The following is a 14,327-nucleotide window of genomic DNA, read 5'->3' as shown; positions in this document are numbered from 1 at the left end:
GAAGTTGTTCTTGTAGTCACAAGGCTGATCCCCCCCCCATTAACTGGCGCACAGCACAGGGGCAGGTCTAGCGGCCGAGAGGAGATGAGAGTGTGGCTTCTGTCGGCTTGTCATGCCTGGGTGTTGACATAAGTAGGGATGAGGTTTCTGATGAGGTTTTCTTGGACATTGTGATTTGTTTTACATTTCTTACTTAAAGCTGCTGCATCACCAGACATGTAGAAGGTAGCTTTATGTTTTATATTCAAGTGTTAACCTTGGTGTTTTTAGGGTTAAACTGTAAGACCCACATGTGTTACCTCTTCATTTTCTATTAACACAGTTAAATTCTGTAGTCGTATCGTATTGGTAAGTGATGACAGAGAATGCTAAAATAAATAAAGTCTCGTTAAAATGCGCAATTTCCAACGAGTTAAACCTCCCAATATACGTGTGGCATCAAAGCAAATACAATTCTTGGCATAATTACAAGCTGCAGTTCTAATAAATACGATATTCATCAAGGAGACAGAAGGCTAACACGTTTAACGAGTTTAACTGTAAAATACAGCAATTTGTTTCTTTAGCTAACAGGCCTGCTGTTTGCTAAGCAATGAGGACAAATTCTTCTCTGTCTCTATCTGTTCTTATTTCTCATTTTTTAATTTTTTATGAACACAAGCTCCCTCCCCATCCACACTCGCTTCTCTCTTAAGTGAAGGACACAGTGAAGCGTCCTGAACTGATTAGCTGCTTCTCATTTAACCTCTGCCAAAGTCGGGCCTCTCTTTTCTTTGGCTGCACAACATGCACATCTGCTCTTCCTCTCCATGCACAGGGTGACTCTTCGGATTTCACTTTCTTTAATGTAAAAGCCAATAATATTCCAGTCTTAACTGCCAGGCCGCTCTCTGTTTACAGGAAGTACCTGCTTGTCCTCCATCCATCCATCCATCCATCCATCCATCCATCCTTTCATTTTCTAACCTGCTTGTCCTGTGTAGGGTCCTAGGAAAGCTGCAATCCATCCAACATCGGGCACAGATCAGGAACATCCCCTAGATGGGGGGTCCCACATACAATGGAACCTCGGGTCACGACCGTAATTCGTTCCAAAACTCTGGTCGCTACCCGATCTGGTCGTGACCTGAAGTAATTTCCCCCAAAGGATTGTATGTAAATACAATTAATCCATTCCAGACTGTACGAACTTTATGTAAATATATATTTTTAAAGATTTTTAAGCACAAAAATTGTTAATTATACCATAGAATGCACAGTGTAATCCTTATACAGTGGTGTGAAAAACTATTTGCCCCCTTCCTGATTTCTTATTCTTTTGCATGTTTGTCACACAAAATGTTTCTGATCATCAAACACATTTAACCATTAGTCAAATATAACACAAGTAAACACAAAATGCAGTTTTTAAATGATGGTTTTATTATTTAGGAGAAAAAAATCCAAACCTACATGGCCCTGTGTGAAAAAGTAATTGCCCCCTGAACCTAATAACTGGTTGGGCCACCCTTAGCAGCAATAACTGCAATCAAGCATTTGCGATAACTTGCAATGAGTCTTTACAGCTCTGGAGGAATTTTGGCCCACTCATCTTTGCAGAATTGTTGTAATTCAGCTTTATTTGAGGGTTTTCTAGCATGAACCGCCTTTTTAAGGTCATGCCATAGCATCTCAATTGGATTCAGGTCAGGACTTTGACTAGGCCACTCCAAAGTCTTCATTTTGTTTTTCTTCAGCCATTCAGAGGTGGATTTGCTGGTGTGTTTTGGGTCATTGTCCTGTTGCAGCACCCAAGATCGCTTCAGCTTGAGTTGACGAACAGATGGCTGGACATTCTCCTTCAGGATTTTTGGTAGACAGTAGAATTCATGGTTCCATCTATCACAGCAAGCCTTCCAGGTCCTGAAGCAGCAAAACAACCCCAGACCATCACACTACCACCACCATATTTTACTGTTGGTATGATGTTCTTTTTCTGAAATGCTGTGTTCCTTTTACGCCAGATGTAACGGGACATTTGCCTTCCAAAAGTTCAACTTTTGTCTCATCAGTCCACAAGGTATTTTCCCAAAAGTCTTGGCAATCATTGAGATGTTTCTTAGCAAAATTGAGACGAGCCCTAATGTTCTTTTGCTTAACAGTGGTTTGCGTCTTGGAAATCTGCCATGCAGGCCGTTTTTGCCCAGTCTCTTTCTTATGGTGGAGTCGTGAACACTGACCTTAATTGAGGCAAGTGAGGCCTGCAGTTCTTTAGATGTTGTCCTGGGGTCTTTTGTGACCTCTCGGATGAGTCGTCTCTGCGCTCTTGGGGTAATTTTGGTCGGCCGGCCACTCCTGGGAAGGTTCACCACTGTTCCATGTTTTTGCCATTTGTGGATAATGGCTCTCACTGTGGTTCGCTGGAGTCCCAAAGCTTTAGAAATGGCTTTATAACCTTTACCAGACTGATAGATCTCAGTTACTTCTGTTCTCATTTGTTCCTGAATTTCTTTGGATCTTGGCATGATGTCTAGCTTTTGAGGTGCTTTTGGTCTACTTCTCTGTGTCAGGCAGCTCCTATTGAAGTGATTTCTTGATTGAAACAGGTGTGGCAGTAATCAGGAAATTGAACTCAGGTGTGATACACCACAGTTAGGTGATTTTTGAACAAGGGGGCAATTACTTTTTCACACAGGGCCATGTAGGTTTGGATTTTTTCTCCCTAAATAATAAAACCATCATTTAAAAACTGCATTTTGTGTTTACTTGTGTTATATTTGACTAATGGTTAAATGTGTTTGATGATCAGAAACATTTTGTGTGACAAACATGCAAAAGAATAAGAAATCAGGAAGGGGGCAAATAGTTTTTCACACCACATATATAATTTGATAGTATCTGTATGTATGGTGTTTGTGTGAATACCTCGACTCAATACAAGTTAGAACCTTGCAATGGCACTCTGCCTCTGTCATTAGAACATAACGTGACAAACGCGGACACAGTATTGAATGATTGGCTAAGAATGTTTGAATGCTTCAGTGACGCCGCTGGACGGCCGAGTATAGTTTGTCGGTGTTGGTTCGAGTAGATAACAGTAAGTTCGGTTGGTTTTTGGAACGTTGCTTTGGTGGGGCGTACTTTCCAGGACTGACATCAACTCTTCCGCAGGTCCGGAACCGAAAGTAATTTAGAACGTATCGCACGTCAAAATCTATCTTTGGGCAGTTTGGTTTTCACATCCATCCTTCTGACATCTGTTGGCAAACTGAGTAATGACGCCTGGGTATTAACAACGGTCATTGTTTAAATGTTAGCCGATCTCAGATCTAAAATGACCACGGCAACATAATTATTACTCCGACTCTGATTAGAGTCGTAAAATACGGTCTGTTTTCAAAATTTGTTTGCCAGAAAAAATCAAATGAGGTGCGCCGAAGAGCTGAGTTCACGTCTCGCAGCCCCGTTTAAACAGGAAGCTCTTCATTACATCGGTCTATTTAGAGCACAAATCAGTGCCATGATGATAAAATCATTTCAACGACTTAAAAAACCAAAGAATTCTTTGCAGAGAAGGTATGGACTTCACAAAAGTAGAATTTGGAGCCCGATTTGATCGGCTCCCAGTCACTAATAGTAAACTAAATGTAAAAACATTGAATAACACTGAGAAAACCTTGAACAGAGAAAAGTAACATTACAAGAGTTCACGCTACAGCCTTACGAACCGCTCGCTGTAAACACTTTTTTTAAGGAGTTTTAAGCATAGGGGAAAAAAAGGAAAATTTGAAAAATCCTTAATTTGTACAAAAACTAACCATAAACAACCAAGAAAACTAACCTTGCATGAGTCGAGTTCCTGCATGAAGGAAGTGAGGAGGAAGAAGTAGCCACTCGTAGAAGGCTAGTTTTGCAGTAAATCACCATGAGCCTTCCTGTCTTTCTCGCATATTATTGCCTCACTTGTGCTGTCCCCTGCAAGTCACTTCTCGTTCAGCCACACTAACAGTTTTTCCACCTCTTCCAGCACTTGAGGCCTCTGATTGGTTCACACTGTAACTCCTTTTACAGCATCAGCTGCTTTAATGGCCTCTTTCTGCTTTAGAATTGTCGAAATTGTAGATTTTGACTTCTTGTCAAGATCCGTAACACGAACGCCACGCTCATACTTCTCAATAATTTCTTTCTTTAATTCGATTTCAATTTTCTTCGAACCTTTCTTCTCACCAACACTACCACTATTCACTTGCTTAGAGGCCGTGGTTAACTGCAAAATGAATGCAAAAGCACACAAAATAAGAGCACAAAGAGTTCACTGCGAATGCACGCACGTGTTTCCTTTAAAAGCAAAAGCTCCCTTGTTGGAATAAGTTCTTTTAAATTGCGGCGTTGTAAGTAACCAGAAACTATATAGATATAATGTAAAAGGCGCTATCCCTCCCAAAGTGATACGGCGCTAACAATCGCATAAGAATGAATAATTTAGCTTTCTTTAATGACGATTTACACGACATTACAGACGACAGGAAGCCATGACGACATTTTGTCACTGTGCTGATAGGATTTTCCAGACGGATGACATAATCTCCCGTCCATCGACTTCGAAGTGTTTGGCAGTTGTCCAAGCCTTCTTTCTATACTGGCTGCTCCACGTGCCTGTCCTCTGTGGTCTCCAAACAAGGAAAGTAAAGGACTCGACCCCTACCTCCAAAAATACAAGAATAGCACAATGCCTACCCTCGCAGTTGTTCCCTTCATTTTCCAAACTGCTAAACTAGTGGATTCTAAATGCAGCGCCTAGCACAAGTGAATGAATCATTTAAAAGTGTTTTACTGAGACAGTGACATTAATATTGTTATAATTATAACAAACTTATTATAACAGCACGTCTGACCGAGAACAATGTACAGGGAGAGACTGAGCACGTGCGGAAATCATCGGCGCATACGAACCGCAAGGGACACTGGCTTGCTCGTCACCCGAGTGTGTGGTCGTGAACAGATGCAAAAGTTTGGCAAACTTTTTGGTCGTAACCTGATTTGTACTCTGACAGATAGGGGACTCTGTCGTCCCCTTGAACCCTCAGACCAGACACCAGATAAAAGTCCAAATGTTTTTATTTAGACAAATATGTGCACAAAGCACTCTCCACTCCACTATACTCATATAATAAACAAGATTACTCCACAATAACAGTAATCCTCCACTCCCAGACGCGTTGCCACCCAGCTCGGCTCACTCATGTGGGATCTCCCACAGTCTTTTATAGTCCGTGACCCAGAAGTGCTTCTGAACCCTCAGTCCATGTGACTTCCTAGCACTTCCGGGTCAGATCAAAAGTCTTCTCCTCGTCCTGGAAGTACGTCATTCCTCCTGTCGCTGTGACTAAGACGTACTTCCGGGTTATAGCGTCCTCTGTTGGACCCCAGGATATCCAGCAGGGCTGTAAAGAAAAACTCCGCTGTCCATGATTCCCTGCTGGCATGCTGCAGGGAGGGCTCCATCTGGCGGCCTGGGGGTATTGGTCGGGATGACGTTCATGACCCGAGGTTCCACTGTATGAGGTGGCAGTCAAATCAAATATGGTCTGTAACTTGAATTGTCAACAAAGTTTATAATATTTACTTGGCATGCTTACTCATAGAAAATGACTACGTGACCCCCTGAGAGAGAGAGAGAGAGACCCATTGTCGTGGATTGATTGAACGTGCATTTATGTGATTTGCTGACCGTGAGCGTAGACTCTAGAGCAGGGGGTGTCAAACTCCAGTCCTGGGGGGCCGCAGTGGCTGCAGGTTTTCATTCTTACCGTCTTCTTAATTAGTGACCAGTTTTTGCTGCTAATTATCTCTTATAATTAGCTTGACTCAGACCCCTTAGTTGTTACTTTTTTCCTTAATTAGCAGCCAAACAATAAAGAGACTCAAAACAAGCCACCACATGACCAGCTCACCTGTGCCCATCACACAATATGTGGAAATAAAGAAAGGAGAAGGTCTCAGTAAGGCTGATCTCTCAGGTCACCAAAACATTTTGACAGTGTTCTTAGAAAAAATAGAAAACAGTTTTGGAAATGTGTGCTGTGGCAGAATGAGAGCAGCAACAAGCCATGGGATTAAATAACCGCTTCTCGTTAAGAGATTGGCAGGAGTTTGAAGCCCCAGTTTAGCTGGTCATCTGTTGGCTCGTTTCACATCTCATTTCTGTTTGGCTGTCATTTAGTGAAGAAAAGAATCAATTCTGAGGGTTGAATCCTTCAAATGCGGGGTTATGCTTCACGCGACTTGACGCATGCCGCAGCGGACGCTAGTGTTTGACCGTTTATACCTGCGCGCATACTTTACATAAATCTGGAGGAATCCAGCAGGTGGCAGTGCGAGATATCATCACTGTGAGAACAGGATCGGCTTCGCTGTGCTGTGAATTGCCATTAAATTCTGAAGACACCTTACTGCAATATCTCAGAAAAAGATGTTTAATGATTAAATCCATCAATCCAGGGATGTGTCCATTCCAGCAAGCACTGGGCACGAGGTAGAAACAATCCTTGGACGGGGTATCCCAAGGTGAATACAAGCACACTCACGTACACTGGAGTCATCTTTGGAAGGAAACCTGGAGCCCAGTGTGGAAACCCAGCAGGAAAACATGGAAACTCCAGGCAGGCAATACCAGCGACGCGACTCCCTGCGAGACAGCAGCGCTACCGCTCTGCCACCGTGTCACCCCCATGTGTGTGATTATTAACAGTATTCGTTATTTAAACTAAAATAACAATTTATCTGTAACATACATAAAGAGTGATATCAAGTATAAATGTAAAGATTCTAAATGTGCAGAGAGTTGGAATGTCAGACATTTAATTTGTTCCGAGTGCTGATCTGTTGCTGCTGTCAGGTCCAAGAAGCTCGTAGCGATTAAGAACTGGGATGACGTTTATGACGGTCTGCTTTAATGATAAAAGTAAACTACGACGTTAAAGTGGACATGTCGAGATTTAAGCCGAAATTTCCACTTTAATCACAAAATTTTGGTCAAATACAGCGCTGTGCATTCCGTTGCTGTTGTGAAGTTGCAAATAAAACCAAAAAAAAAAAAAAAAGACGGCGCAAAATATGTTATGTGCGACTTTTAAAATGTGTCGTGTCATTACGATCGGGAATAGGCGACGCTGGAATCTCAAAGCACCACGAATGCATCTGTAGGTCGGCATTTTGCTTCACCTCATCGAACCGTTCATCAAACATCGACGCACGCACATCGATTTAGGATCCTCAAAGCGGCTTTTTGTCACATGTGGATAGCAAACAGAGACTCCTGACGTCACATTCCAGCTTGATCCCACTGCGCCCATACGACTTTTTACTGGTACTGCAACTCGCGTACGCGGCGCGTTAATTTCTGAGGACGCGTGAAATGGACACTGGGAACGCGTGGCAGCTATGATGCGGGCGCATACGTAAGTATAAATGAGCTCTGACAGGGGATATTAAAATGATGAGGGGAAAAAAGTTAATTAGCAGTGAAAAAAGTGTGAATTTCCCCTTGGGATTAATAAAGTATCTCTCTATCTATATCTATCTATCTGTCTATCTGTTTGTCTGTCTGTCTCTATCTATATATCTATCTATCTGTCTGTCTGCCTGTATCTATCTCTATCTATCTATCTCTATCTCTATATCTCTCTCTTTATATATATATCTATATATATATATATATATATATATATATATATATATATCTATATATATATATATATATCTATATATATATATATATATATATATATATATATATATATCTATATATATATATATATATATATATCTATATATATATATATCTATATCTATATCTATATCTATATCTATATCTATATCTATATCTATATCTATATATATATATCTATATATCGATATCTATATCTATATCGATATAGATATAGATATCTGGTCACCGATTAGGAAAAGGGTTAGAATGAAAACCTGTAGCCACTGCGGCCCTCCAGGACCGGAGTTTGACACCCCTGCTCTAGAGCGTCTCGCACCCAGCCATATTCACTTCATGTTCACATATACATTCTCAACATCTCTCTGTTATAAAAAAGAAATTTGCGACGAGATGTGACAAGATCTTTTGAAGAAAGACACTTTCACGTCCCGCAAGACGGACGAGTCACGTCACACTTCCAACCTTCAGACGCAGGCCCCGTGCTACACAGGCAGAGCAGGTTCGAGATAATGGAAGTAGGAAAATTCAAAAATCTCCAAAAAATGAGAGTAAAGATCGCATTAGCGCAAACAATCTGAAAATATGACTTGGGGAATTAACAGAACGGCGAAAAAGCGATTGAATATTCAGGTGCCGTACAGGCTTTTAAAACACTCGACGCTCCACACGAAATGCAGATCACGCGGAATAAAAGTGGCAGCGGCAGGCCAACAGCTTCTCGAGCAAAGAGGAGGTGAAATAAACCACCTGTTACTTGTGTCTTAATGTGTCACCATTTAAGAGGGGTTTCGGAGGAGTGGCTGTGTCTCCTTGGGGTGCACTAAGTCCCCCCATTTCACAATGGCGCCTACTGCCGGCAGGGGGATTGGGTAGGCGAGCGAATTGCAGATCACGCGTGAGGGCAGCAGCACGCCACCAGCTGCTCGAGCAAAGAGGAGTTAGAAATAAATGCATTTATTTCCCATTGTATCACCGTTTAAGGGGGGTTTTAGAGAGGCGGCCACTGGCAGGGGGGCAAAGGGGTTGGTGAGCGAAACGAGCAGCGGGCGAAGCCCCCTAGTCTACTATACTTTAAAATTTCCTGCCTGAATGCTGCTTGGCTTTGCATATTCTAGAAGCTGCTATGTGACATCATGTGGGGTCTAACTTGGCTCTGTGTGTGTGTGTGTGTGTGTGTGTGTGTGTGTATACTCGCACACACAGCCTGTTTGGATGGTTTCTGTTGTCAGCCATGACACATGGAGGTTTCTATCCAGTAAGAAAGAAAGAGTTGCCTTTTTCCTTTTCAAATGTAGGCTTGGCACAGGTCCCCCTGCCAGCTGGAGGAGCCATCTGGTCTAGTTAGGCATGTGGCTTTCTGTTCTCCCTCCTAAGCCACAAGGGAGTTCCCATAAGAAAAGAAAAAGTTACCAAGTGGGGGTTAATCAAACTCCAAATTGTATTGGTGTGTTTTAGTAGGTTCTGCTCGTTTAGCAACCATTCCATTACTTGTTAAATATGTGAACGTTTCTTACATCGTCTGCTACGCAGTCAGATTGGTAAAAGTCTCCTCGCTTGTGTCACACGGAAACATTAGTGTGATGGAGCCGCTAGGCCACTGGCATCTGCTTCAGTGCCTACTTTGGAGTGGCCGTCATTGAAATGTGTCCTGATCTCCAATGGCACGTTGGCTCCGACGAAGGGCTTTATAGCGCCTGTCAGTCACAGCTCACTGCTTTCTACGGTGTTAGGGAGCACATCAGTCAGTCAGTCGAGGGCCTCGCTGCTCCTCTTTTCAACGAGATTGCTTTTTATAAGCTTATAAAATACGTAGAGAAAACGGTTATCTATAATACAGCATTCATTCCAAGCTGGCCTATTATTTTCTTCTGTCATATACAGTGGGTATAGAAAGGAATCCCCCCTTCCTCGAAATATTCCCATTTTTTTTGCTTTACAGCCTTAAATGTAAACACACAAACTATTTTTTTCTAGCTTTACTTACTCAATGCCATCTCTAACATCCAAGTGAAAGAAATCACAGCTACAATGCAGAAGAATTTTAAAAATAAAAAACAAGACCTACTGAGATGAATAAAGGACCCCCCAATGTCAATGTCATTTGTCAACCCACCTTTTGCTTTAATGACAGCCTTGAGTCTGTTGATTTTTCTCTATCAGCTTTGCCCATCTAGACTGAACCCACTCAATGTTTGCCCCCCACTCTTCTTTACAGTTTAACTGTTCAAGTTCGGTCACATCAGATGGTGAGCGTTGGTGGTCTGCTATCTTCAGATCTTTCCACAGATTTTCACTGTGATTTAGGTCTGGGCTCTGACTGGCCACATCAGGACATTCACTTTTTTCTCCTTCAGCCACTGGGTGGTCCATTTTCCATTCTGCTGAAGCTTTGCCTCTTGTGTTGTCTGCAGTTTGCTGTCCGGTAGTCTAAATGTCACATCAGCGTTTCAGAATGGGTCATCCACCTGAAAGCTAAGCAGCCACTACTGTGGATGGGAGACAATCTAGGACAGGAGGTCCCCAACTCTGCTCCTGGAAGGCCGCAGAGGCGGGCTGCAGGTTTTCATTCTGGCCCTTTTCTTAATGAGTGACCTGTTTTTGCTGCTGATGAACTCCCTTTCCATTCATTTGAATTGACCTGCTCTTGAAGACTCAGACCCTTTTTTCCTTAATTAGCAGCCAAACAATAACGAGATACAAAATGAGCCAAAACAACTGGTGAAAATAAAGAAAGATGAAGGTCTGCTCAGAACAGGTCCCCAGAACATTTGACCAGAGTTCTTAGAAAAGAGAAAATCAACAGTTTTGGAAACGTCTGCCATTGCACAATGAGAGCAGCAACAAGCCACGGAATTAAAGAGCGAGTTTAATGAACAACGAGACTCTGAGCCCGATGGAGCAGCTGGTTGGAGTTTGACACCCTGACTTAGTTGGTCTTCTGTTGGCTCCCTCACTTCACTCTCACCCCCCTGGCCATTGGACCTTACTCTTATTCGATGTTAATTAATGTTGTCTTATTTTGTTTTCTTACTGTGTCTTTTATTTTTCTATTCTTTATTATGTAAAATACTTTGAGCTACTGTTTGTATGAACATGTGCTATAGAAATAAATGTTGTTGTTGTTCACATTTCTGTTTGGGTGCCATTTAAGGAAAGAAATGAAGCAAATAAAGAGAAACAAATCTTAAAAAAACAAGTCCATTAAAATTAATTGAAGTCAGTTAGCAGCAAGAACTGGTCACTAGTTTAAAAAAAAAAGGGGGTTTGAATGAAAACCTGCAGCCACTGGGGGTCCTCCAGGACCAATCAATCAACATTTATTTATATAGCACATATTCATACAAAAAATGTAGCTCAAAGTGCTTTACAAAATGAATAGAAAAATAGAAGACACAATAAAAAAATAAACATAAGTCAACATTAATTAACATAGAATAAGAGTAAGGTCCGATGGCCAGGTGGACAGAAAAACAAAAAACTCCAAAAGCTGGAGAAAAAAATAAAATCTGTAGGGGTTCCAGACCACAAGACCACCCAGTCCCCTCTGGGCAATCTACCTAACATAAGTCAAACAGTCCTCTTTGTATTTAGGGTTTTCATGGAATGACCTGATGATGATGGTCACATAGACTTCTGGCTTTCAGTCCATCAATGTTGGAGCATCATGATGCTTTGAGTAGGTGGTGGTGGCGCAGGCCGCCACCACAAAGAAACCGGAAAAAGAAACAGGGTCAGAGTTGGGGACCCCTGAATTCTAGGAAAAGCTTGGGTTGGTGTTACTGAGGCCAGCAGGGGGCGCTTACCCGGTGGCCTGTGTGTGGTTTCAAATGCCACAGTGCAGTAACGGGATCACTATGCTTCGGATCAGACATAAAACCAAGGTCCTGATTCTCTGTGGTCCTCAAAAATCCCTGGGCATCTTTAGAAAAGAACAGGGTTTATCAGGATGTCCTGGCTAAATCGCCCCTCATGGCCTCATCTGATCGTCCCCTGTCTCTGATTGGTTATCTTTCACCCCTTCACCATCTAACAGCTAATGTGTGGTGAGCATACTGGTGCTATAATGGCTGCTGTCTCATCCTGCAGGTGGGTGCCATGCATTAGTGGTGGTTGAAGTGGTTCCCCTTAGTCTGTGTAAAGTGCTTTGAGTAGTGAGAAATGCACTTTCCAAATGGAATTAATTATTGTTATTATTCTTTTTTTATTATTACTAGTGGGCCTTGCCCCCTGCTTGTGTCGCTTTGCCAACTGCCAGGCCTGTGCTATGCACTGGGAAGACAGCCGTACCTGCAAGCCCCTCGTACAGCACTGGCCCTGTCAAGCATTGTATTATTGGTTATCAGAAAAGGGGGACAGCACCCAAGTCTTTGGAAGTGGAGGGTCATCATGCCGTCAGGTAATTTGACAGCCCCAGTGATTTCTGTTCATATAAATTGACTTACTCAGGGGACAAGATCAGCAACAACAGTTGTCAAATCTGACGTCCCTTCCAACCAGAAGTCATAATGCAACGTCAGCCCAGAAATGAAAAGTCCATAATCCAGACATAGCTTAGGAGAGACACAGAGGAAATTTACCGGCTTGAGTAACATCTTTGCCATTTTCACAGTTGTTGGCCGTTTTTTCATCCCCTGCATATTGGCAGCTTTGGCGGTAATAGCAGTGTAGCGTATTCCAGAACATCTCGTAATGCCGGGTTTCATGTTCTCCTTGATCGTACAAGTGATGGGGCTGGTGAATGAGGTACAGATTTGGCCAGTCCTGCCATTTTGATAATCAACTTCTGCCTCACTTTTGGCCTGTCGTGATGTTCCTTGGGCAGGCAGCTCAGGCTTTCCGAATCTATAGGTTGACATGTCTCACTTGCTAATCCTCTCTTTTTAGGTCCAATGGAGGATGTCTGTCAGGAGTCTGACACTGATGTTAATTTGGCACAAGAAGAAGAAGAAGAAGGAGAGGAAGAGGAGATACTGACACCTCCGTTGGACTCTGGGGACTTTGCGGTTTCTTGTGAAGGTAAGCGAGGTGAGTAGGGAGACTAACCTCATAGTTTGTGCGAATCTGCGCACCTCCACTCGCACTCGATCTTCACCGTTTTTCCATTAAAACAGTTAGGATGAGAAGCGGCTATTAAGCCTAACCTGACTTCTGAGTTCTGAATGTTCCTAAAGTCCTACTGTCTACCCCTCACTCGTTCCATGTGTCTCTAGTTCTCTATATGAAGAAGAGCTTTCTGCCTTGTTGTCCTGTATTCTCTTTAAAGAAGACATTTTAAAGTTACAGCTGGCATCCACTGGAAGAACTCCCTTTGTAATTTTGAACACGGCAGGAGGAAAGACAAATGCCATTGCACTTTACTGTTGGCTGGCCAGGCAGACGGCCACGTGGTTATTCTGCTTGATTTAGTGCACGTTCTTCTTGGCATATTTAAATACATCTGCTTGGCTTTATTGTTTTCTTAATGTTGTATTTTAGACCATCTGATATTCTTTTCAACATGTAACAGCAGTGCACGTAATGCAGATTTACCATTGTCAACATTTCTGGACAAATGAAGCGATTTTTGTTCAGATCTGAAGCGAGTGGATCAAAAATGATACAAACATACTGCAGGATCATCAAAATGATTTTCTTGCCAATCTATGTTGTTTTTTTAAAAACTAGGGGCCTCCCTGCTCGCGTCGTTCGCCAGGCCCCGAGCGGGTGCCTACTCACTAGCCTCTTTGCGGTTGTGCCACTCGCGTATGGGGAAGCGGATGTACAATTTAAACAGATTATTTTCTTGGGAATTGTTACACATGCATAATAGAACTAACTATTTTACATTACAGTGTGTAATTAACTTTTTCTTCTTCATCCGGCTGCTCCCGTTAGGGGTTGCCACAGTGGATCATCTTCTCTCATATCTTCCTGTCCTCGTCATCTTGTTCTGTCACACCCATCACCTGCATGTTCTCTCTCACCACATCCATAAACCTTCTCTTAGGCCTTCCTCTTGCCTGGCAGCTCTGTCCTTAATATCCTTCTCTCAATATACCCTTCATCTCTCCTCTGCACATGTCCAAACCAACGCCATCTCGCCTCTCTGACTTTGTCTCCAAACCGCCCCTCTTGAGCTGACCCTCTAATGTCCTCATCTCTAATCCTATCCATCCTCGTCACACCCAATGCAAATCTTAGCAAATGCTAACCTCCAGCTCTGTCTCTAACTTTCTGGTCAGTGCCACTGTCTCCATCCCAACCATATTAAAAAATAATAAATCGAAAGAAATTTCATGTTGCATTAGAGTTATTCATTGCATTATACGTTTTCGTTCTGTTTGGCTTTGAAATGAACACGCAAATACTTTTTAAGCTTACAATTTTTGGAATTTTGCCATGTAACCAATCGTCAATTTTTGCGTTAATTCATTTGACTTCATCGTTTCTCTGTGCTAGGATTGCCCGTGTACTCATTTCTTCTTTTGATAACCCTCTGGGATAAAATTCTTCAATAAGATTTGGACATAATACGTCTTCTTTTATTGGGGACTTAAAAATGAGGAAAACGTAAAAATTTATAAGAACGGAGAGCGCAGGAACTGTGATGACGAAAGCATTCACACCAATAAAAGGG

The 14,327-nt window shown here is 42.4% G+C and overlaps 1 protein-coding gene across 2 annotated transcripts in view; it reads left to right on the top strand.

The window, feature by feature from the left end:
- The window catches only part of baz2a (bromodomain adjacent to zinc finger domain, 2A), a 49,388-nt gene that overhangs the window by 15,989 nt on the left and 19,072 nt on the right, over nucleotides 1-14,327 (top strand). Inside the window, exon 4 of one of the 2 annotated variants that reach the window (XM_039746566.1) lies at nucleotides 12,596-12,736. In XM_039746566.1, the coding sequence (XP_039602500.1) occupies nucleotides 12,596-12,736 (141 nt within the window). The remainder of the gene's footprint in view (nucleotides 1-12,595; nucleotides 12,737-14,327) is intronic. The other variant, XM_039746567.1, reaches the window with a different exon arrangement.

This window comes from Polypterus senegalus, chromosome 3 (genome assembly GCF_016835505.1).
Source record: "Polypterus senegalus isolate Bchr_013 chromosome 3, ASM1683550v1, whole genome shotgun sequence".
In the NCBI taxonomy this organism is placed as follows: domain Eukaryota; kingdom Metazoa; phylum Chordata; class Cladistia; order Polypteriformes; family Polypteridae; genus Polypterus; species Polypterus senegalus.
This window is presented reverse-complemented; position numbering and strand designations above follow the sequence as displayed.